This window comes from Benincasa hispida, chromosome 4, assembly GCF_027475165.1.
Source record: "Benincasa hispida cultivar pf3 chromosome 4, pf3_genome.v1.1, whole genome shotgun sequence".
Classification (NCBI taxonomy): Eukaryota; Viridiplantae; Streptophyta; class Magnoliopsida; order Cucurbitales; family Cucurbitaceae; genus Benincasa; species Benincasa hispida.
In genome coordinates this window covers 56,050,204-56,076,539 of record NC_143481.1, presented here as the reverse complement: position 1 = coordinate 56,076,539, position 26,336 = coordinate 56,050,204, and the positions used below count along the sequence as shown (strand labels likewise).

At 36.9% G+C, this 26,336-nt stretch overlaps 1 protein-coding gene across 1 annotated transcript; it reads right to left on the bottom strand.

Moving 5' to 3' along the window:
- Positions 1-5,362: 5,362 nt before the first annotated feature.
- LOC120075651 (uncharacterized) lies at positions 5,363-24,164 on the bottom strand. The gene is made up of 8 exons (XM_039029241.2): positions 23,448-24,164; positions 14,685-14,765; positions 14,501-14,560; positions 6,759-6,802; positions 6,405-6,447; positions 6,235-6,306; positions 6,047-6,148; positions 5,363-5,868 (listed from the first exon to the last, which is right to left on the bottom strand). The coding sequence occupies exons 1-8, from the start codon at positions 23,808-23,810 to the stop codon at positions 5,749-5,751; spliced, it is 885 nt and encodes a 294-aa protein (XP_038885169.1). The 5' UTR covers positions 23,811-24,164; the 3' UTR covers positions 5,363-5,748.
- Between the last annotated feature and the right edge of the window lie 2,172 nt (positions 24,165-26,336).

Here is a 26,336-nt window from a genome sequence, read left to right as displayed (position 1 = left end):
ATTAGGCAAGTTTTGTTAATATTTTTGTGGTAACAAAATACCCATGCTTTTTTTTTCACTGTCTTAAACATCTTTAATTTTGTACCCAAAAAAATATATAAAAGCATGAAATAATTTGTTCAATATTGGATGATAACGGATGAGTATGTTGATTAATCGATTTTTTTTTTTTTTTTTTTTTTTGTATAATTGAAGGTAGGGAGATTCAAACCACTGATTTCATGGTTATTAGCACCTATGAAGCACAGATACTTCATGTGAGGCAAAGAATCTGTATCAGACACATATCAAATATCGATATTTCTCAGATACATATCTGACACGTAATTTAACATATCTATTTCTACACGTATTTTTTTTTAAAGAAATCTTTTCCAATCTAAAAATAGGCAACCTATTTAAAAAGCTCATTACTCGAGTCCAAAATTAAAAGGAAAAAAATAAATAAAAGACCAAATCCTATAATCATCTAATCTTCATCTTCACATTTGAGTCTTCACAAAGTCCATAAAAATATAAATCATTTGGATATCTTCAACAATTCAATGAAGAAGTTATTCGTTTATCTTCACACTTCTCCCTCTAATCTTCTTCTTCTTTGTAATATGAGTCACTTTTCTATTGCATTTTATTAGTTATTGTACTTCAACTTCTTAGATGTTGCTTTTTTTGTATTGTATTTCAATGTTTGGATTCTATTTTGTGTTATTATTATTAACTTGTATGCTAAATTTATCTATATCCTAGATTTTTTAAGAAAAAAAATATTTCTTCAATGTATCAGTATCCTTGTTTTTTAAAAAATATATATACTAAAAAGATTTTTAAAAAAAATGGTGTATCCTTAGACGTATCCATATCTTAGTTTTTTAGAAATTGATGTATCGTCGTATCCGTATCGTATAATCGTATATGTACTTCATAGATTAGCACACTCGTATGCCAATTGAATTATGTTTGGATTGGTGGGAGTAACCAAATTGGAAGCTTGACTTTATACTGTTGGAATTATAATTTTTGGATGCATAGGTTGTATGTAAAGTATAAAGAAAAATAAGGTTGTTAGGAATCTAGGTTTTTGTGTACCTTGTAAAATTATTGTAAATTTATATTTTATGAAAAATAGTAGATAGATTGAGATGTGGGTTTTAACCATTAGATCTGAAAATTAAACACGTGGACAACATTTTAACAAATAAGTTTTTTTTTTTTTTTTTTATCTACTACCTAAAAATGTTTTGAAAACTGTTTTTGGAATGTGATTTAAATAAACGTTGAAATATTACCTCATGAAAGACTAATACCATTATAAAGAAATTAGGAAAAAAATTTACCAACAAAATAATTATCAAAGGAAACCGTATACAAATTGAAACTCTACATAATTTTGAGAGTAAAGACATGTTTGAAATATATTTTCAAGTATGTAATTTAAAAAACAAGTTATTTTGGAAGAAGTTGGAATATTTCACAACTACTTAAAATAGTTTTTCAAGTGTATTTTAATTAGTTTTTTTAATCAAAAGTGTTTAAATAAAAATATTTTTTTCTTAAGTCAATCCAAGCGGGCCCTAAATCTATGAGAAGGATTGCAACTGCAGATTCTAAAATTTAACAATTAATATCATATTTGGTAATTATTTAGTTTTTTATTTTTAACTCTTTAAAATTAAGCCTATAAACACTTTTTTCACCTCTAAATTTTTTATTTTGTTATACATTTTCTGTCAATATTATAAAAAACTAAGCCAAATTTTGATCAAAACTAAGAAAAAAAAGTAGCTTTAGAAATATGAAATTAAACTCTTTTATTCAAGAAATATGAAAACCATTATAAGAAATTAAAAGGAAATAGACTTAATTTTCATAAAATCAAAAATTAAAAGTCAAATCATTACTTGACAATGCCTAAATAATTGGCCCAATTCTAAAAATGAAAACAGCTACATATCAATACAAAAATCAACAACTAAGGCATCGTTTTGTAATCATTTTATTTTTTTTATTTTATTTTTAAAAATTAAACTTATAGACACTTCTTCCACATCCAAATTTCTTCCTTTGTTTTTACCAATGGTTTAAAAAATCAAGCTAAAATTTTGAGAATTAAAAAAAGTAATTTTCAAAAAGTTGTTTTTGAAATTTGGCTAAGAATTCAACCATAAGAAATGTGGATGATATAGGCTTAATTTTAAAAAACAAAATGGTTATCAAACGGTGTCTAAATAATGAGTTGGTTTATTGATAACGGACAGAAATGTCAGTTATTATAAGCCTTTTATTTAGAAGAGGGCTAATAAGTAGAAAATATAGTGATAATACTTAGAATTTGCGAAAAATTGAGTTTTGCGTCGATTAGCACCTAAATCTTCACTGACCCCAATATTATGCATTACTCCGTGCCAAAATGTCTATTTTGTAGCTATCGCAGGAATCAAACGTATGCGTTGGAAATAAGCACTCGCAATCAAACGCAAGCGCTGAAACCAGGCGAACGCAAAGACAAACGCATGCGCTGAAAACCGAGTTATTGCATAGACGAATGCATGTGGTGATCGCATGTGCTCATCGCATGGAAGTTGCGGTGATCGAATACGTCCATCGCATAGAAGTTGCGGTAATCGAATGCGTCCATCGCATGGAAGTTGCGGTGATCAATTGGAGATTGCGGCCACAGAGTGATAGCCATAATAGAAGATCGCAAGATGGGTAGAACGCGTTGATACTTCAGCTGAATCAAGCTCGGACACATACCTTGGGAGTATCAACAAGATAAGATGATGTGACAATGTCCACACCGCGACAAAAGCAGGAGTGAGCCATAACGCAATCATGATAGCTGTCGGCGTTAACTCTATAAATAGCCCTTTGGACCTTCATTTCAAGACATCCGAACTTCTGCCGGCAGAGGTTTGCGATCACAGATGAGAGCTTGAGCAAGATTTTCAGTGAGAATTCTTCACCTCCACAAACCAGACCGAGTGACGACCGGAGCTTTCACTGGAGATAGAGCTCGAGAGAGACATCTCCACCATTCGTCCATGGCACCACCAGCAGCCTTGATGCAGAGTCCTTCATTTCTCTTCTAACCTCTGTATTGTATTACATTTTAGCTTAAGATATTAAGACATTTTGTAATCGATGCATCCTTTGATTCCTTCAATGCCAACTTCTTCATCATCTTTATCTTTATCATCATTTACCTTCATCGTTTATTTATCAAAGGTAATCACATACTTAATCATGTAGCCTAGAGATAGGACGCATGTAGCAACCCACAGAGAGGTGTGTGTTGTGCGAGTATAGTGAATTAATCATCTTTGCTTGGTGAAAGGCTGTATCTATGGGTTGTTGCATTGCTTGTCTATAAGTTCAATAGCCGCGTCTAACTGTCCGAGAAGGTAAGAGATGGAACGCACTAAAGTAAAGTATGCATTATTCTTAGAGATAGGCTCAATCTTATACTCGACGCAACCATGTACTATAGAGATATAGTCATGCGGCTGACCATCGAGAGGTGTGCGATGCGTTAGTGTGACGAGCTGGGATTACTCAGGCGATTTAAGATAATAAACATTACTATGCGTTAATGGTTATTGTGTATCTACCTATTCTCATTGCAAGTCTTCTATTGCTCAATTTGTTTAGTTAGGAGTAGGAGTAGTGTGTAAATCCATTAAACTTCTTCTTTTTATTTTTATTCATCGCCTCAAACGCATTACTTCACAAGCATTATTGAGTGACAAGTCCCTGTGTTCGACCTCGGATTACCCGAGAAATTTGCGTTCGCGTTATACTTGGCACGAGCATAAGAAAATATGTGATCGGAACGCGTGGTCATTGCATACTAGATTAACGCATTTTCATTCCGACGCATGACCTCAGACGCATGGGCATAAACGTATAGCTTAAGCCATGTCTAACACATGATTGCGTGCGCAACCCCATCCCCGATTTTCCTCCAACATTTATATGCAAAATCAATCAAATTAATAGAAAAAATAGCAAAACATAAAACTAACTAAAAATATAGCAAAATTTAAATTAGGAAGCCCATCAGCCCATCAGAATGACAGACTTATATATCGATAATTGAGCTATGCTCACTTTGCTAAAATAAATAGAAAACACCATAGATAAAATCCAATTGAACATAACTTCCTATAGATAAAGAAATTGATACTCAATTTCTCATCCTACAATTGTTAGGCTTCATTTGATAATCAATTGACTTTTATTTTTTTTTATTGTTGAAATTGTATTTATTTTCACTTCTTTACAATGATTTTCATCTTTCCGAACTAAACATTTACTTTTTAAAATTTAATTTGGTTTTTGAAAACTCTATAGAAAAATAGATAACAAAAAAAATGGAAATAATATTTATAAGCTTAATTTTAGAAAACCAAAAATAACATATCAAAGGATTTTTACACAAACAGCTCAAACAAAGAGTTACATTTAATTTTGTCTATGAAAATGAGTAAAAAGGAGAATTGACAAGTCATATTTTATCTTCCTCATCACCATGGATCGATAAGATTTGTTGAATTTCCTATCTTAAAGGTTTTGGAGGAACCTATATGACTAATTGACACACTTTAATTAGCATACAAATCTTAATTAATAGTTTAGGACACTTGATGCGACATTACCAGTTAAGTCAACCGTGTGTTTGAGATTATTGAGTAAATATCCTAGTATCAATGTTATATTAAATGATTCCATTCTTCTAAGCATGAAGGTTTCATTAGATTACACATTTATACCTTGTATATTCATGTAGTTACTTTTGTGCACATTCTCCATTCCACAACCCCCCTCCCCCCCCCTCCCCCCCCCCCAAAAAAAAAAAAAATCATTTCACTTTAACCAGAGAATTGGCTTTGTGAAACTAATCTTTGCACTTCCCTGCAAATCGATCCGATCATGCTACTAATACTACTACTATCCACGAGAGGTCCCTAAGTTTAAACACAAAAGATCAAAAGAGAAAGAACCTCCAACCTAAATTGATGAGAGAATGCTAAGAAATATATGCGTACTCCTTTTGTGGCTTTCACAAAATTGATCTTTAAAAGTTAATATGGATCTTGTTTGATAACCATTTGGATTTTTTGTTTTTAAAAATTAAACATATAGATACTACTTCTACCTTCAAATTTCTTCATTTATTAGTTACCTTTTACCAATAGTTTAAAAAGTCAAGCCAAATTTTGAAAATTAAGAGAGTAGTTTTTAAAAACTTGTATTTGTTTTTAGAATTTGGCTAAAACTTCAACCATTGTACTTAAAAAGATGCAAATCATTGTAAGAAATTGGGAAGAAATAAACTTAATTTTCAACAACCAAAAACCAAAAATGAAATAATTACCAATCGAGGCAATAATAATTTCATATTTGAAATTGTAAATCTAGATCATAGATTGTACATTCCAGTCTACAAAGTTCCAAAGCTGATTCACTCGTTGCATCATAAAGGATGGTCAAACTCCTCAGGAACTTTACAGCAAGACGACCACCAGTAGAAATCTAAAATCTCCCTAAAGCTTAATAGTTACTTCCTTCCATTTTATCTGATTGGGCAAAAGCATCGCCCATACATTCTCAGCCATTCACATACAATAAAACAAATCGTGAATGAACTAAATGTTCCATTGAGCTTAACCAATTTCTTCTTCCTATAAAAGGAGAAAAGAAATGGTGCATTTATCATCGTCAACAAATTAATACCGGTCGAGTGTTTGTTTACATCGCCTTTTCCAGCCACCTTGGCAATGTCAATGAAGTCTTCAAACCAAGTCTAGTAAGAAATACGGAGTACAAAAGATGAAGCAAAAACATGAAGCATCCACAGTTCAGGAACACCTTTCAGAACACATAGGAGGAATGTTAATAAAATAAATGTTGATTGTGCATAACCAATCATAGTTTAAAAGATAAAAATATTAACTAAATCTCTATAATCATGGTCACACAAGTACAATCTACATTTCACCAGTTTCATTAAAAGAATTGTCGTGGAAGCGAGGAATGTAAAACATACCAGTATTCCAAATATAGCATATATTGCATTCATTGATGGGATCAAGTTCACACCCCAGGCAGTGAAGATAAGGGTGAGGGAAGCGTGAATATTTATAGTGATCTGCAGCCAGAAAATAGAAAGTGATTTGAGACTTCAGAGGTGATTTCTATGAAGTATAGCAGCAGAGATTTACGACAACTTGTTACCAGAGCTAGTATGTTCTCTCTTATCAAGAATGAAGATACTAAGACATACCCCACTGCCCCGAGTGCCCGAACCTAAACACAGTCATGTAGTTGGTTAGTAGAATGGATAAGGAAAACCTAGGATATAAGATTTGTTCAAATGAATGTTGAAGAAGAGAAGGAAACAATACGATTGTGCACAGAAAGATTGAGGTACTCCAGTTTGCTCCAAGCCTGAGAAGAACAAAACCAGAATTATAATGACCATCCTCCAATAGGAATACGATGTCCTAAAGCTTTTCTCCCCATAGTCTGTAGGTCGACGGATGAAATCTAATAGAAATTTTTTCAAAAGCAAGTAGATGTAAAGCTACATTGAGATTAGAATAGTTACACAATTAATGCTTTGGTCAGTGCATCATCATCAAATTACGGAAAGGAAATTGACCAACTAGCATGTATAGAATTAACAAACTTTATGAATTCTTAATGCCCTACGCCTAAGTTGAGGTTAATTATATATTTGTGGATAGTCGTATACATACCTCCACAAGGAGCCCATTGTAAATCCCACCAAACCATGCCTAAGCTGCACAAGCAAGCATAAAACAATGTTGGGCATTCTGCTAAATAAGGTAAACAATTGAGTACTGTTCCCCTCTCATTAGGATAAGGATTAAGGAAAATCAAAAGCTATATGGAAAATACCCACAACGGGATAAACATCAAGCCAAAAAAACTCTGGAGCAAGTGGCAGTGACAACAATTTTTTAAATAAAAGAATACAAGGGCATACAAAACAAAATCAAGCCTACAAAAACCCTTAGAGAAAGAGTTTCCAACTAAGTAAAATATTACTTAGGGAGTAATTACAAAATTAAAAAAGATAAAAATCGAGATTGAAGCCCAAAGAGAGATGTGAAATCTCACTAAGGAGTAAGGACCAAACCTCGCTGTGGTCTCTCTCCATGCCATGAAACTCTCTATTGACAATAATTGTAAAGAAATGGCACAGTTATAAAAATCAGTTTTTCACTGCTTATATCCATGGGCTAAGCAGAACCTTAACATACAAAATTTTTTCATCGGAAAAACCAGAGGAAATGGAAATAAGTTATCATCACAGATTGAAATAATTGTTAATTAACTCAAGCTGTAGGTCTATTTTCAGCTGTTTTAAATTAGTCCAAGGTCCAAGTTTCTAGAGAGATTGTTAATAGATAGTTTAAGTATCTATATTGGAGTTAGTGGCTAGTTTTGTGGAATTATGTTAGAGGGTCGATTGCTGATTTTATGTTGTCAACTAAGCTATTTTTAGCATTTAGAATTGGTATTTATACTGAGAAGTGATTGAACAAAAACACACACTTCTCCAATTCTCCTCTCTCTCTAGTCAAAACCATAGTAGTACCAGAGTTGTATTCTTAAGGCCCTTAGAGAAACCAAGTGATAAACTTGTGAAAATTGAGATTGAGTCAGGATGAAACAATCTTTATTCACTATCTCCATCAGTATTTAATGGTGAAAACTACCGAGCATGGGCTATTAGAATGCAAAACTACATGGAGGATTGTGATTATTGGGAAGTAATTGAGCAAGATTATGATATTACTCCACTTCGTAATAATCCAACAATGTACCAGATAAAAACTTACAAGGATAGGGTCACCAAGAAGGAAAAGTCTAGAGCTTGCCTATATGCAGCAATATCTCCTACCATATTTAATAGAATCATCGTTTTGAAGTTAGCAAAGGAGATCGTGAGTATGAAAGAGATGAAAGGATTAAGGCATGAAAATGTTGGACTTGGTGAAGGAATTTGAGAGGATGCAGATGAAGGATTCTAAGTTCATTAAAGAGTACTCGGACAAGTTGATTGAGATTGTTAATAAGGCAAAAGCATAAAGAACTAATTTATCTGACAACATATTAGTTCAAAAGATTATGGTTTCAGTGTTGGAGAGGTATGAGCACTATTGCTTTGCTAGAAAATACTAAGAACCTCTCTCAACTCAAAATGATAGAATTAATTAGTGCTTGCAAGCACGAGAACAGAGGAGATTGATGAGGTAGGAAGGAAGCATCGAGGGGGCACTGAAAGTCAAGATGCAATAGGGAGAAGGTGGAAGAGAGAAGAAATGGAAAGGGAAAAAGGAAAGTGGTAGTAGTTCAAAAAATGTGGTAAAGAATGTTGGAAGTGTGGTTTCAATAAGGACAGTGCATGCAACACTATGGGAAGTAAAATCATCCACGCTTTAGATGTTAGAGAAGGCTAGATGTGAAGTGTAGGAGGTGTCATTTAAGGGCCACATTAGAAGTAAGGAAACTTAGCAACAAGAGGATAAACTCTCTGTGGCTAATATGTATATTTCTCTCTCTCAAGCATCTTTGTCTCTTGATTTAATCCTTTAGTTTGTTGAATGGTTAGGACTTGACAACCCAAATCGTTATGCATGCTAATCGCTATAACTTAACATGTAATCTATAATTGTGATGTGTTAGTTGTCAAAGTAGCAAGATCATCTCATGGGTATGAGTGAGTTGTGATGATCTTTTTATCTACGAGACTGTTCCCCAAACGTACAGAGTACATGGTAAGAGACGTCTAGGGTTCAGAATATTCGTTTGACGGTTACATTAGATTTAAGCTTCTCACAAAGTTAGGGTTTGCATTTAGGACATCGAATTTAAGTGACCGTTTGTCAACACCGCCATCTTCCACTGTGGTCTGTCTTCTCTGCCACCGGAAGGTACTGTCTCCGTTGCCATGCGTCAGTGCATAAGAGGTCTATTTGAGCTACCGTCAATTTGGTTCATCTCAGATCCTAATTCCCGATCCGTTTGTGCCTTTGATTCCATCAAAATCTACTCAGGTGTGAGGTGATTAGAAAAATACCCTCTTGTTAGGGTTTGTGAATGTTTTGATATAATTTAGGGTTGTTTTGCTCTTTTGTTCACCTTGGTTTTGATTCTGATTTGCTTTCATTCCGCTTGTGAGATTTAGGAATTATGTGTTAGTTCATAATGGATGAGATGAAGCATATGGCAGTATCTAATATAATTCCCCTAGCATCAAAGATAACAGAACACAAGTTAAATGGATCTAATTACTATATTGGCATCGAACAATTCAATTTTATTTACTAAGTACAGATATGGATGATCATGTAACTGAGGATCCACCAAAAGATGACAAGAAAAGGGATTGGCTTTGCGATGACGTATGACTCGATCTTCAAATTAAGAATTTCATTGAGAGTGAGGTCGTTGGTTTGGTAAATCATTGTAATGATGTGAAGGAACTCCAATAGTTCTTAGAATTTCTATAAGCTGGAAAAAACATGTCCATCAAATGTTGAAAGTTTGTTACAAGTAATTTTATGAGACTTAAGAAGACAATTACCGAACTTGCTTTATTATTATCTTTTAGCCCAGATGTCAAAGTTCAACAAGCTCAACGAGAAAAGATGTATGTTCTGATATTTTTTTAATGGACTTTTACCTGAATTTGGAATGGCTAAAACATGAATTCTTTTTGACTCTGAAATTCCATCATCAGAGGAGGCCTTTAGTTGTGTTCTTCTATTGAGTTATCAAGTTGGTTCATCTATTTCTCAACCTAGCAATACTCTTATAAGCAAGAATAATAACTCTCGGGTTAATCTAGTGATGGCCAACAATTTTCAAAAGCCTAGTTATGATAATCGAAAATCAAATTCTCCAAGAGATCGTTTGTCACTATTGTCGTAAGCCAAAATATCTAAAACGTGATTGCCGAAAGTTGTTATACAAGACTCAACGATCTCAACATGCTCAAATAGCTTCCACTAATGATATGGTCGAGAAGTCTGTTACCATCTCTACCGATGACTTTGCTATTTCAAGTGTTTCGAAAATCCTTGTAGGCATATTCATCGAATCCTATTGCTACCACTGCCGAGACAGGTAATACGAAATGTCTTCTTACATCATCTACCAAATGTCAGACTCTGGAGCCATTGCTCATATGATAGGTAATTCTAACTTATTTTCAACGCCTTTGTCGCCTGCCTCATCCTCATTTGTCAGTTTGACAGATGGATCAACCTCCTCTGTTCTTGGAACCAACACCATTCCTCTCACCCCATCCCTTTTCTTGTCCTCTGTATTACATTTGGCTCAATTGTCTTTTAATTTAATTTCTAGTAGCCAACTTACTTGTGACCTTAACTGTTGGGTCTTGTTTTTTTCCTGGTTATTGCTTGTTTTAGGACCGTATGACGAAGAAGATTATTGATAGAGGACATAAATCAAGGGGTCTTTATTTTTTTTACCACCGGATACCGAAAGCTGTGGATTGCTCTGGAGTTACATCCCTGTTTGAAGTTCATTGTCGTTTGGGCCATCCATCTTTGTTCGTGTTGAAGAAACTTTATCCAGAATTTCGTTATGTCCTCTTTGAATTGTGATTCATGTCAATTTGCTAAATTTCATCGTGTTAGTTCTAATCCTATAGTCCTTAGACGAGCCAGTGCTCCATTTTAGTTAGTTCATTATGATATTTGGGGTCCTTGTCCATCCGGGTCCCAAACATGTCTTCGTTATGTTGTTACTTTTATTGACGATTATTCTCGTGTGACTTGGTCATATTTAATGAAAAATCGTTCTAAATTACTATCTCATTTCTGTGCTTTTCATGCTAAAATTCGAACTCAATTTAATGTCTCTATCAAAACCTTGTGCACTGATAATGCTGGTGAATATTTTCCTCATGTACTTGGATCTTACTTACATATAGGGTTGGCAACGGGGTCGGGGCGGGGCGGGGGAGGGTTTCCCATCCCCGACCCCGATGGGGAAATTTACCCCCATTCCCGCCCCCGTCCCCACCATTTGAAGGCAAGGACGGGGACGATGATTCCCCATCAAGGAAACAAGTCCCAACGGGGACCCATTCCCCGATTCTCCAAGTAATCCCCACGACGATTCCCCTGTTAAGACCTAATATGGGCTAAATTAGGGCTGGGTTTGGGCTTGGATACTTTAGTTGGGCTTAGATTGGGCTAAATGTAAAAAGTTGAATATAATATATATATATATATATATATATAATATATATTTTAAAATCTAATCGGGATCGGGGTCGGGGTCGAGGCGGGAATACCCTCCCCGTCCCTAATTTGACCCCCATCCCTGGTCAAACCAGGGATCGGGCGGGGCCCCGTAGGGATCCGACCCTGCGGGAAATTTTGCCAACCCTCTTGTGCAGATACTTCATCCCAAAATGGAGTTGCTGAAAGAAATAACAGGCACCTAGTTGAAACAACTCGAGCTTATCATTTCAAATGCATGTTCCAAAGCCCTTTTGGGCTGATGTTGTTCCCATTACTTGCTTCCTGATTAATAGAATGTCTTCCTCTATTCTCAATGGTGAGATTCCTCATCATGTTCTTTTTCCTACAAAATCTTTGTTCCCTATTGGCCCTAAGATCTTTGGTTGTGTTTGTTTTGCTTGAGATGTTCGTCCTCATCATACCAAGTTAGATCCAAAATCTTTGAAATGCATATTCTTAGGCTATTCATGTATTTAAAAGGGTTATCGTTGTTATTGTCCTATTCTTAACAGGTCTCTTGTCTCTCCTGATGTTACGTTTTTTGAAGATATACCTTTTAGTCCTCGTCGTCGAGTCCTTGTCAAGGGACAGATGATGATTTTTATATCTATGAGATTATTCTCGTAGAGAAAGACATCTTCAGGAGCTTGGTTTAATACTAAACCAATACTGGAAAATTTGAAGGTGTTTTGTTTTTTGGGTTTTTCTCATATTCCACATGTGAAAAAAGGCAAGTTAAGTGAAAAGGAAGAATCAAGAATCTTTGTAGGCTATAGCATGGTGTCCAAAGCCTACAAGATCTATCATTCTCACACAAAGATGTGTCATGTGGTTAGTAGAGATGTCCAGTTTATGGAGAATGAGGAGTGAGATTGGACAAAAGAACTGGATGTGAAGTACCAAGAAATCCCTCTGGATCATGAACTGGTTGATGATGCACCTGTTAAAGGAACTAAACTATTGAATAAGGTGTATGAGAGAAGTAGTGTAGTTTTGTTGAAGCATGCAAGGTATGAAGAAGCTAAACGAGATCAGAAGTGGATGGAGGCCATGAAAGAGGAGTTGAGAATGATTGAAGAACAAGACGTGGGAGCTGGTGGAGAGGCTTGCAAACAGAAAAGTGATTGGAGTCAAATGGATTTTCAAGACCAAATTAAATCTTGATGGCTTTGTGAACAAGCTCAACGTCGGATTAGTGCTGAAAGAGTAGGCATAAGTCTAGGGAGTTGATTCCTCTGAGACTTTTGCACCTATTGCAATGATGGATACAATCAAATTACCACTGGCTTTGTTAGCTCAACATAGATGGAAGACTGATGGAAGGTGTATCAACTGCATGTGAAGTCAGCATTCCTAAATGGAATGTTAGAAAAAGAGATCTATGTTAGAAAAAGAGATCTATATTGAGCAATCAGATGGGTTCATCACACTAGGGCAAGAATAGAAGATTTATTTGTTGAAGATGGCTCTCTATGGATTAAAGCAAGCTCCCAAGACATGATATAGCAAGATAGATGAATACTTGTTGAACTTGGGTTTTGTAAATAGTATGAGTAGATCCACAATCAATGTGAAAAAATCACGCATTCATATTGTGATTGTAACTCTCCGTATAAATGACTTGCCAATGATTGGAAGTGATGTATTCAAATAGAGTTGTTCAAGCAAGAAATGATGAAGGTATTTGAGATGACTAACCTAGGTCTGATGCATTATTTCTTGGGTAGGGAGATTCAACAAGGCTAAAAATGAAATGTTTCTTTGTCAAAAAAAGTACATGAGAGAGATATTGAAGAGGTTCAGTATGGAAAAATGTAAGAGTGTGAACACTCCAATGATTCAAAAGGAGAAGTTGTAAAAGACTAATTAAGAGGAACTTGCAGATGAGAATGTGTACAGAAGTGTAGTTAGATGTCTCATGTACCTCACATCCACCAAGCTAGAAATCACGTACGTTGTAAGTGTTTTATCTAGATTTATTCACTGTCCAAATAAGAATCACGTGGTTGCTGCAAAGAGGGTTCTAAGATGTCTAAAAGGCACATTGTCTCTTTTTGGGATCAAATTTAACAAAGTCGGGATTTTTGAGTTGTAGGATTGCTCAGATAGTGACTAGGCTAGGTCATTGGATGATATGAAGAGCACCTCCGAGTATTGTTTCACTTTTGGCTCTAGGTGTTTCTCATGGTGTTAAAAAAAACAAGATATAGTGGCTCAATCAACTGCCGAAGTTGAGTTCATTCCAACCATTACAGTAGTAAACCAAGTTGTTTGGTTGAAGAAGTTGATGCTTGACTTGCATCTAAAGCAAAAAGGAAAGTGTGAAGGTGTTTGTGCATAATCAAGCTACTTTAGCTATTTCTTTAAATCCAGTTTTTCATGGAAGGACCAAGAATTTTAAGATTAAATTTTATGTTTCGAGAGAGATGCAAACAGAAAAAGAAGCACAATCGGTTTATTGCAACTCGAAAGAGGAGCAAATAGCAAATATCTTCACTAAGTCTTTTTAGTGTTGGTCGTTTTTAAGCTCGCAAATATCTTCACTTGTCTTTTTAGTGTTGGTCATTTTTAAGCAATTAGGAGCCTGGAAGCTTATGCCTTCTTTGGATCGTAAGATGCACGTGCCTTTATAAATGAGATCTGCACCTCCATGAGAACAAATTAACACGTTGCAGTTGGAAGATTTTACTATATCACTTAATGATTATAAAAATAATTTGTTGTTTACTCTTGGCCGTATGGAGGTTTTTGGAATGGTACTGCGTCATAAATTTTAGTACTTCAGCCCGTTAACATTGTTTCCACCAAGGACTAGGACAGCACAAAGCAACTTTAAACCCTTTAGGATGGTTATTTTGAAAACATTTCAATTGATAGAAGTTTTTTTCTTTCTTTTTTTTGGTACTTTCAGATGATTGTCTGATAATACCTGAATATTTATGTTTAATGATTTCTATCCACGCTCATTTAATCATTAGGGAGAAAAGCCTTGGGGGCCCCTTTTTAGCTTTTCAAAGCTGGTTTAAGAAGGCCATTAACCTGATTTTTCTTCCTTTATGCTCTACATAAGAGAGAATTTCCAGGGTTGATACATTAAAGGGCAACATTTTTTATATGATATTATTCTTCGGAAACAAGAAAATAAATCCAGAGGCAATTAAGATTGAGAAGATGAACTACTAAAGCATGCTCACCAGATATGTTAAAGCTTTCACTGGACCAGACAAAACCAGCAGCAGCAAGAATGTCGCCACCTGTCTTGATCAAAGATCAGATGCAACAGCTTATATATTTGCATTACCACAATGAGAGGATGTACGAATAACAAGACAATACAAAACCAGTTGTTGAATAATTGAGTCCATGAGAGCCACAGACCATGGTTTTTCTCCCGGCTGCTATACCCCATCTCATTGAAGAGATTACTATTGGTAGACAGAAGAAACAGCCAAAGTAATTCTGTCCAATATCAAGTGTACAACACTAAATTAAAATTTGAGAAACTTAACTATCACTGAAAGAATGGAGAAATCAATGAGGTCACTTCATTTGCAGACATCTAAGTTAGTAAAGCATAAAATTCTTTAAACAAGTGAAAAATTATAAGGAAAAGGTAAGTACATTATCATATGAGAACTTTCATCAAACTGGCATTCATTTTATAAGATATGCACCATTGCTTTTCGTTTTCATTTTATAATTCATTTTAGAAAAATAAATAACAAGACTATCATATCATTTTTTTTAGGAAAAGAAAAACTAATTTATAAAACTATTCTTTGCAAGACATGCTGTTGTATTATTGTTATTTTGCTACTAGTTTTAACAATTAGTTAGACTATGAATTGTACTTGTCTTATACATACTTATGGAAAAATACATACATGAATTGATGTCAACAATGCTTTTCTTTAGAATAGGGCCCGGGGACTTTCCTGGGCCCTATGATCCATAAGTATCAAACAGCCCTATCAATAATGCTTTTTAAATGGTTATTTTGATTTATTTGGAATTTTATATGGCTCTTCCTCGTGGTGATAAAGTTCACGAAAATGTTAATACCATGGGGGAACCATTCATTTGAAAATTAAATAAGTCTATTCACAGTTTCTCTTTTTTCTTTTTTTCTTTTTGGGGGTGGTGAATTCTATTTACAATCTCAAACAAATGTGAAAGATCTTTTCCGTATTGTTATCTCATGGTTTTATTCAATCTGAGGCTGGGCTGCCTGTTCTTTTCTGGTTCTTCAGATTTATGTTGATGATATTCATGATATCGTCATCACAGGCTCTTGCCTAGATACTATCGAAGCAGTAAAGACTTTCCTTCAGTCACAGATCTTTACTCAAGGACTTGGGCCCTTTAAAACTTTTCCTAATTCAAGGTCTCATATTGGATTTACCTTTCAAAGAGGGAAGAACGGTCTGCCGTTTTTACAAGACACTGGATTGGTTGCATTACAAACCAGACTTATAGCAATCAGGTCCAAAGTATTTGCGTAGATAGTACAATACAAAAGAATATGCAGATATAGCAAAGCTTAGATCTATCTCTCGGAGTTTATCAGTGATAGACTATATCACTAGTATTTTTTTTTTATTTGAACAACTACTTTCATTGTGAAAAAAGGAGAGAATACAGGGGCGAAACAACATTGCCCACCAAAAGCACCCCCACTAAAGAAAAGGGGTCCAGCTAAGTAAATTGTTGCCTATAGAATAGTTACAAAAAAGCTTCAAACCCGAAGCCCAGAGGGACACATGAAATCTCACCAAAGACCACACCTCACCAAGGTCCGACATCTGAACACTCTATCATCCCCCCCCACCACCTAAATATCCTAAACAATAGCACACACCCCAGCCAACCATAAAAAACGGGCTCTCTCTTCGGGTGGATGGAGAAGGAACTCCTCGATCATCGCACAGAAGTCTCTCCGCCTAGCAAAGCAAACATCGAACTCCTGCAAGAAAAGACTCCACAAAGTCCTCGCATACCGGCAATTCCAAAGGAGATGATCCAGGTCTTCCTCCGCCATCTGAAAAATGATACAGTAAAAAAGCCCCACAAGCAAAGTTCTTCTTCTAACAAGTCTATCAAAAGTGTTCATACGACCAAGTAAGACTTGTCCGATAAAAAACCTGACTTTCTTGGAAATCTTCATCATCCAAATCACATCGAACACAGACACCCCAATGGGAGAGGGATCCAGTAACAAGCAGATGAAGGATTACAAGAAAACCCTTCATTAGGATTCGGATTCCAGATGTGAATATCCCTTCTCCCCCCCTAAAAGTACTTGCCTCCAATAAAGAAAGAAAAGAAGAAACCTCTGTCGTTTCCCTATCGGTCAAATAACGACGGAAACCGAATGAAAAAGACACGGAACTCTCAGTCTAGATTAGGAAATCAGAGATCAGGAGATATTTTAAGGAAGATAAGTGATAAAGATGCAAAAATACAAAAGAAAGAACACTATTCCCCACCCACTGATCCTCCCAAAAATACGTATCCCTGCCATCCCCCACAACATATCGAACAAAGTTAGAAAAAGAAGGGAACTCAAACGAAATGTCTTTCCACGGGTTCCAATGTGTGCCTTTAACCCCCTTTCACCACCCATTCAAAAGGATGGTTGTCATGCTTACTCGCAATGATCCTACGCCACAAAGCCTCAGATTCAAGGGTGAAGCGTCAAAGCCACTTAGCCAACCCCCCCCCCCCCCCACACACACAATTCATAGGCCTCCCAACCGACAAGGTGAGAGCCTTTTCCTTCATCCACCCTATCCCAAAAGGAAATCCCTCTTGAATTTTTCAAGACTCTTACAAACCAAACTAGGGACTCTAAAGAGGGAAAAGTAATACACAGGAATACCACTCAAAACCGATCTTGTCATCATTAACCTCCCAGCTTTGGAAAAGAAACTTCTCTTCCACTTCGCCAGCCTCCTTCGAATCTTCTCAAAAATGGGATCCCAAAACGTCGTGGTCCTCGGATTACCTCCCAAGGGGAGACCAAGGTAGGAAGAAGGTAAAGAACCTACCTCACACCCAAACTCCTCTGCCCAATTCTCAATCTTAACCTGGTCACTGTTAATTCTCAAAATTTGGCATTTACTTGTATTAATTTTAAGACCAAACATAGCACCATGTGATTAAGAATGAAAAAAGAATCCTTGTTTCCAAAACAAAACAAGATCGTATCATCCGCAAACTGGAGATGCGATAGGGCCACCTCATCTAAAACAACCCTAAAGGGCTCAATGATATTTCCTTCCACCCCTTTAGAAATGGGCCGACTTAAAACATCCACGACCAATAAGAACAGGAAAGGGGGCAAAGGATCCCCTAGCCTTAAACCTTGAGAACTTGGATCGATCCTTTTGAAGTATCATTGACTAAGATGGAATACTGCACATTCCTGATGCATCCCTACATCCACATTCTCCATCTAAACCCAAATCCCTTCTTCATCATAATCTTATCTACGAAATCCCAATCAACATGATCATAAGCCTTTTCAAAGTCCAGTTTGAGAATAACAGCTTCCTTCTTCATACGGGCATCCTCGATGGCCTCGTTAGCTATAAGAGTCTGATCCAAGATCTGCCTTCCAGGCAGGAAAGCTCTTTAAGCCTCCGAAATGGTCGAAGGCATCACCTTTCTTAACCGATTAGCAAAGACCTTAGCCAAGATCTTATAAACACTGGTGATAGGCTAATAGGTCTAAATTCCTTCACCCTATTAGCATTCTCTATTTTAGGAATTAATAAACAAAAGTCTCCACCATGGACCAATTTAAGATACCTCTTTCGAAAAATTCTTTAAAGATCCCCTCCAAATCTCCTTTAACAATGCTCCAATTGTCCTGAAAGAATGCCATATCGGGCCTGGGGATTTATTCCTATCACTACTAAAAACCACCTTTCTAATTTCTTCAAGCGTGAAAGGAGCCACAAACTCCTCATCCTCCCTAGAGGATATGGGACTCCAATCAATACCTTCCACAAACGGTTTATCTTGAACACTCAAGCTATAAAGTTTAGAGAAGGACAAAAGAATCTCCTCCTCAATTTCCTTATCATTACTGGTACTCACACCATTCTCAAAAACTAGCGTGCTGATATGATTCTTATTCCTTCTACCGTTATCCACTTTATGGAAAAAGCTTGTATAATCCCCTTCCTTAGCCCATTTAACTTTAGCCTTCTGATTCTAGTTGACATTCTCTTTCCTAATCAACTCAGCAAAATCCCCTTTCAAGTTATCCCTCTCCTCTTTCAACGTACTATCAAGAGGCCCTTCCAGACCGTCAATCTCATCAATTCTAGCTAAGATCCCTTTCTTCCGAATACAAATATCTCCAACAACCTCTCTTTTCCACACTCTAAGGGTGCCGCTTAACACCCTCAACTTTCCCATCAGACGATATCCTTCCCAATTCCCTTGGGTCGTCGTACTCCACCAGGCCACAATATTAGCCTTAAAAGACCGGTGATCAAGCCACATATTCTCAAAATGAAATGGACTAGGGCCCTAATATATACTTGCCATTGACCAAAGGAGGATCGAACAACCCACTATCATCAATGAACTTATTGAATTTAGACATGGAACTAGTGATCCTCCCCTGGACGCCTTTTCCTCAGGAGAACGGATAACATTAAAATCCCTAATCACACAGCATCTTGACCCACAGTAACCGAAGAGATCTCCCAACTCCTCCCAAAAAGCGTCGCTTCCCCTAGGACTCGGGGGACCATAAACCCTGGAAATCCAAAACTCTTCACCTTCACTATCCAAGAAAGAAATAGAAAGAGAGAAAATGCCCCTGACTATCTCTCTAGAAAGACAAGACCAGTGTTCCACAGAATAAGAATTCCTCCTGAGGACCCAACCGACTCGAGAACCTCCCGCTCCACCCTCCTACTCCAAATACTCTCAATTCTCCTTCTACAAAAAGAGCTTCATTTGGTTTCCAAAAAAATGACGATATCCGGATTCTCCTGTCTAAAAACCTCCTTGACAAGCCGCCTTTTGACTTGCCCTTTCAGCCCCCTAACATTCCAAGAAACAATTTTTAACATTTGGATGTTGATGGCCCCACCTCCTTTAAGGCTTTCCTACTACCATAGTTGACCGAACTGTCCAACTTCTTTAATTCCCTAACTAGTTTATCACCACACTCTTTTCGCTTTTTCTTAACCTCCTTTTCTAAGTAGCCCGAACTCCCTTTGCTCCCTTGCCCTCCTTTGACCTCTATCTGTTTGATTCCCACCGAGGCTAGAACAACCCACCCTAGGTTTTCATTGCCTTTACACAGTGCTTGGTTTTCATTACCTTTATACAACGGGGGAAGCCTAAAAATCAATAGGTTTGGAGATTAACTAAAGGATCACCAACAACACCTCCGTTGGGAAGAAGCAAACTGTTGCCCCCCAACCCGTCACCCGCAGCATGAATCATAGGGTTGAGCATCAGCCACCTATCTCCCAAAGAAAACGTGGGCGAGAAGGGTAATGCACACCCCGGAAATAAGAAAATGGGTCGTAAAAAGACCAAAGGATGATAAAAGCCCTCGACACTAACTTGCCCACCTCCCCCACTCAAATTGCAGAGAAACAAAAACAACGTATTAGACAAACTAACTCCAGCCCCATTCTTGAACAACCCCACCCCAGACGGAGGATAAGAAACCAAAGAATGAGGACTTTCCTGGCTCGTGTCACTGGCCGTGCTTACCACCGGATAGGAATAAGCGAAGGACCCACTGGCAGGACCCGAATGAGACCCTTTATCACAAAACGGAGCCTTTTGCCTCTCCACCCCCATCTTGTACACCACTTCCGATTCTACACCTCCTTTTGCATAATCCGACAACTTCGCTCGAACAACACCTCCTTCACCTTCTAACTCTTCCCGCCTCCCTACACTCACCATCGCTGGCTGAGGAAGATTCGGAGACAAACCGCCTTGATCTTCAACATCTTTTAAAACAACCCATCGACGCCCTCCTCCAACACCTTGTTCATCATCGGAGTCGAGAGGAATGAATCATCATCGAAGTAACTAACGATAGATGGGTCAGATCCAAAATCTCAATCTTCTACTAGGGAATCCCATGGCCCGATACATGCATCCAACTCCCACCTCATCCATTGATGCTCTTCCACTCTCAAAGAATGGGCCTCCTATCCTACTCGATTAAAAGAAGCCTTAGAAGCTATCTCATGGGCTTGAAACCCTCCCTGGGCCCAACACTCTCGACAAACGAAGAGGGCCCATTTTTTAAAATACCCTTGGCCATGACAGCCCTTTTTTTTATCCTCGGAATTGGGTTGGGTGTCCGGAATGGGCTTTTGGGAGATATTGCAATCTGGCCCAACCCTTGACCAACAGCTTCCTCAACCCTATCTCTTTCCCTCTTTCCCAAGATAATCACATGACTCCCCTTCTTTCTTCCTTTCTGATCATGAGACAGGCCAAAGGACAATGGAGCAACTTTAACCGAATGATGGTCGAGCAACCTCTAACCTTCTTCTTTCCAATGTCGACCGACAATGAACCTCATCGGAAACACAAAATCCGAATGGTTAACAAGACAACCCACCAGAATGAAACCATCGTCATTGCCTTTTGCCTTAAAGCAGACTTCCTTCAGCCAAATTGAGCTACCACAATCAAATTCTTCCTCGAACAGCCCCCCACACCACTCTGCCATGGAGGCGATGAACTCCTTCATTCTGAGGAATGGGGGCACATCCAACGCCATAACCCACCCTCCCTTGAAGACCAGTTTTCTTTCCTCCTCCACCGTTCGGAAATCCCAAAAATGGAAAGACAACTCTTGGGAGTTGGGAGAGGAACCCAAGCGAATTAAATCCTCTGCCTTCGTTTTTGAATCGCAAATGCCCACAACTAAGTTAGCACAGAAGATTCTAAGGCCAAATCTAAGAAACGGTGGTCGATCAAACACTTTCTTCATAATCCCCCAATCAACCACCGCATTCAACTTCTTGATGATCACCGCCGTATCACAATTAAACACAATGTCGAACTCCCACTTCTTCTCACTTACCATCTCTTCCGCCTCGACCTTGTTCTTGTTCTTCTCAACCTCCAACAAAGAGGCAGATTCCTTCCCTGCCCCTGCTTCCCTCTCACATTTTCTTCCGCAATCTTGCTCGAAGTGACTATTTTGACCTCCTCTCCCAACCCATTTGTTGGTTGTGATTTTGGAGTTGCAGAAGGAAGGGGCTTTGTAGAAGAAGGGAGGAAAACCAGAGATCTCCCTTGCCAATAATCTCTAACCACTTCCTTTCTTCCCTTCAGAAACAAAAAGTCTCATCCTTCGCCCCTTAAATGATTCAGAGATAAAAGTGCACATCTTCCCCTTGAGTTTTCAAGCACTTGAAAATAATCGCCGCCTCCAAACGTGTTCTCCGCCAAAAACCCAATGGGTTACTCAACTCCGCAGCAGCCACTAAGCAATCTTTTACCCATGTCAAGGTACCCATCTCCAATTCCAGCTTCCCCAACCTCTTGCCATTCCATTCTTCAATGAAAATCTTTCTCCCAAACCTAAATTTACTGACTGAAAAGAATTTCCTATCTATTGGCACCCTCCCAGTCTTCATGAAAGCAACCCTTTGGGTAGACGACAAACAGACTAAATTGCTAGTATGATTCTATCAGCGGTAGAGTCCACCATTGATAGATTTTGTTATGTTTACAATTCTTTAAAAATATTGTTATACACTTAATTATTAGCCCTAAAAGTGCTACCCATGGCAATTATCCGTATTCTAAGAAGCTAGACCCAATAAGAATACCCTAATAAGCAGCCATTTTTTTCTTCCTTTGTAGATGCAATTTCCTTCTTGTCTTCTAAGTTGCCTTGAGACTAATCTTTTCCTGTTTGCGATCGTGAATAGAGAGCCAAGAAATAATGAATTGTCATGTACTGGGGGTTTGCATCATAATCTTAGGTTTTTCTTCCTCCACAAAAAGATCCCCCTTCAAAATGGCATATACATTAGACATCCTGAATCATCATCATTATCATATTAGGACCAAAAGTATACTGGGCATTTGTTATATTTATAAATTTCCCATTGATATTACTTTTGTTGTTCATCATCAAAGTCAGTTTGTTGCTAGACCCAAGACCACTTACAAGCTTTTTTTTTTTTTTTGGATAAGAAACAAAAGACCATTACAAGATTTTTGTTCATCATTTGCTTTTGTGTCTTTAAGGGTAATCTTGTGCAAGAATATTCCTTTATAAGCTTCTGCCTCATCTCCCAACTTTAGGCTGCAGCTGTTTATTAGGATGTTTGCCTCAATATATGTCATTTTATCACTGGTTTCTGGGCTTTCCTAGGTGATGCTCTTGTTTTGTGAAAAGTGAAAAGATAGCTACAATTGGTGAACGAGTGAATTGGAATGAATTGCTAAAAGTTCTTTGGTATTCTTTGTCTGTGTCAAAGTTATCTGTTAGTTTTCTTAAAACTTTTAATTAATTAGTTCTTCTTTAGAGCTTGCTGATACATTCACCAAGGCTCTTCTCACTTTTGTGCTTTTTTTCTTTTTATTACAGAAGATAGGAGGCTTTTAGAATTCATTCCCATATGGAGATGGAGTATTAGTGCTGCTATAGCATTGTTATTTGGTTATTAGTCAGTTAGCTTTAAATAACAGGTTTACCAGGATTAGTTAGACTATGAATTGTATATACACATATAAATAAATAAAGTAAAATGGAAGAACCATGGAATTCTCTTCAATTTATTGAGGGTAGATTTAAGAGGACCCTAAACCAAGTCCCAAGATGTCCTGTTTTTAGAAAATCAACATATTGAGATGAATAATAATAATAAATACATTACAAGTATTGAACTATTCACATACAATTATTCAATAGGGATAAAATTTGAAGCGGATAAACTAGTTTTTCCATTTCAAGGGCAAGAAAACTGAAAGGGAGAAAATATATTTCAAACTGACATCAATGGAGAAGAATCTTTTCCAAAGTAAACCAAATACCAAATGGGCTTAGAGTATCCGTCTCATTGAGAAAAAAAAAAACATTATCTATGAAAGAAACAGCAACATTCGTTGAAAGTTAGAACTACAAACCTCAAGAGCGAGTGAATTGCTCAAGAAGTAGACCAAGCCATTAAGTGCAGCGAACATGGAGCACTCCACCATGGCCAGTGTCTTCTTATAGACAGCTCCATCCTCGGACAGGTCTTCCAAATCCGATAAAATAATGGGGTTTTGACCCTCATAACTATAAACTTTTACCACAGAATTCGAAAATCTAGTGGACTTGGCACTGGATTTAGAAGCAAAGAAGGATGGAAAAGAGAGGGAGACGGATTGAAAGCTAATCAATCTGAGTGTGGAAGAGATTTGAAGAAGAGGAAGATGAAGATTGGTTTGTTTTGGTGGGAAAATGCATGACGCGGAGTAGGATGGATAAAGCTTCCCAGAAATCATGGGGAAGAAAAATGGAGGATTAAACTACTCAAAGACGTTGAAGATTGTACGCGAATTGTCACGGCCTGAGGTTCAACCTGTTCCCTTTTGGGCTTTTCCGGACCGGAGGTTGGGCCTTAGTCCTGCACTTGCGCGTTCGTGTGAACCAATTGCAAGGTCAAAAATATTGGAGAAATTGATTTGGGGAAATTTGAGTTCATACCAACTTTTATGGCAAAAAAGAAAAAGAAATCATTTGAAAATATGAATCATTAAAATTGGTTATTTCTTTTGTCAATCATAGTTCCTACGGGATGGAGACAGATGGGGTCGGTCCATAGATTTTCCTTCCTTTTGCCACATTTCGCTCAATCCATTGATTTATTATAAATAACTGAATATATAGTGTTATTTTGAAATATTAGGAAAAAAAAGATCCACAAGTGAAATAGAGATTTTTAAAGATTTATTTTGAAAAATGACAAAAACGTTTCATAATTAGAAAAAGAATAGCAAAATGATTTTTTGAATTATTATCAAAGAATTCTTAATTGGACAAAATAGTCTCAAGTACCCTTATTAGGCACAAAGAGACCTCTTTTACATCATTTAGATTCAATTCTTGCTCTTTTATTTAGTTTTGGAAAAACTACTAGCTAACGCCTCAAATTTCATCATATTTAGTTATAATAATTCTAAATTAAAAGCAAATAAAGTATTTTTCAAGTGTTTTTCACTATTACAAACCTAGAATTTTGCTACTCTCAAGCAAAATATAAGGAAAAAACATAGGAAAAGAAATTTAAAAGACTGAACACATAAAACTCCTCACATACATGCTCTTGACTCCATGTAAACCCGAGACTTTCCTTGGATTATTTGCTCTTGTCACATATTGTAGGATGTTGGATTAAGTTATTGTTGTTCCATTGTTGAAGAAAAATGGCAGAGCTTTTGGTTGAGGTTGTCTTTGATAATTTTGGAATTTATTAATAAAGAAAAGAAAAGAAAATGAAAGGAAATGGGAACCCATTCGGTGCTTAATGGTATAAAGTGAGAACCCACCACCGCCTAACTCATTTTAGCCCATTTCTCCATCATTTCCCATCAGATTTTCAGAGTATTTCGAGAGAGAGAGTGAAGGAAGAGGAAGAAGAAGCTTGCTGCAGGTTGGAGGTTGAAGAAGGGAGGAAAAAGTTCATGCAAGTGCAACCATGGAAGAATCTGGGTTCAACCTGCCTATCTCTGGTTTTTAAGTCGATTTGAGCTACACAAGAAGAACTAAGAGGTGAGGCTTGACTTCCTTAAAAGAAGGATCATAGAATTTTCGTAAAGGAAGCTTGAGCTAAATCTGATGTTAAGTTAATGGTTTTTGAAAAGGAAAACAGAGCATAGAATTTTCGTGCAAATCAGAAGATCTCTAGTTTTTTCTGGTTTTTCAAACATTCTGGGTTGTACAAGTTGAATTAGAAGCTCAATTAGGTATGGTTGGAAAGCTTATTCAATTTTCTATAACTTACATGAAGAATTTGTTAGACAAAAATAACTAGAAGTAGGTTTAATTTCAGGAGAAAGGTAAAGGGTAGCAGAGAAGTATGAATCTGTATTTGTTGTGTTCGAGAGATTTCTGGATAAATCCATTGGGAATATCGTTTTTATTCCTTCAGGTAAATTGTAGAGGGTTCCAAAATGAAGAGTTTGATATATAGTACATTAATTTTGGTCAAGTATTAAGGAAGTTATGAGTGTTGGAATTTAGGATATTGAATCTGGAAAATCTGGAAAAAAAAAAGTGTGAAGTATGATTTTATTTCTAGAATTTAAAATTCATGAGCATGGAAAGACAAGACGATTTATAGTTTTGATGCTCGGTTTTGGTTTGTTTGACAGGCCAAAAGTAAATAGGTCGAGTCTACAGACCAGGGAACTAGCCAAGACTGTGAGTGACAAAACGAATTTCGAAAATGATTTCTAAACTATAATTTATGCTTAAATGGTTTACATGCTTGAATATGAACTTATGAATGATACATGATTTCTATGAATGGTTTCAAGCATAAGTTTTGAGCTTAGATTTTCTAATAAGGTTTATATACAAGCACTTGATTATTGAATTCCTGAAAAGTAGTTGAAATGATATCATTTAAAGTAAAGTATGTATTGGCGAGTACTGTTAGAAGATTTTCAGTTTTTCACGAGCAAGCTGAGTAAGCTTGAGTTTTACGAAAGATAAAGATAAGCAGACATGTTTTAATATTTTTATGTGGTTTTCTGAGACTTTTATTGACTACATGACTAAGATATTGAGCCCGAGGCTATATGGTATCGTGTGCACACAGGTTATATTCCGTTGTTGACGTTGAGTGTACTCCGTGACAACGATGCTGGGCGGGCCCCACTACGACAAAGGCAATGGGAGTGTTGGGCGGGCCCCACTATATCGTAGAGCTAGTAAACGTTGGTTGTACTGGGCGTGCCCTACACAACGTTGATTTGTCATGTTAGTTAAAATGTTTTATATACTTGATATGCCTTGCTAGATTTTAA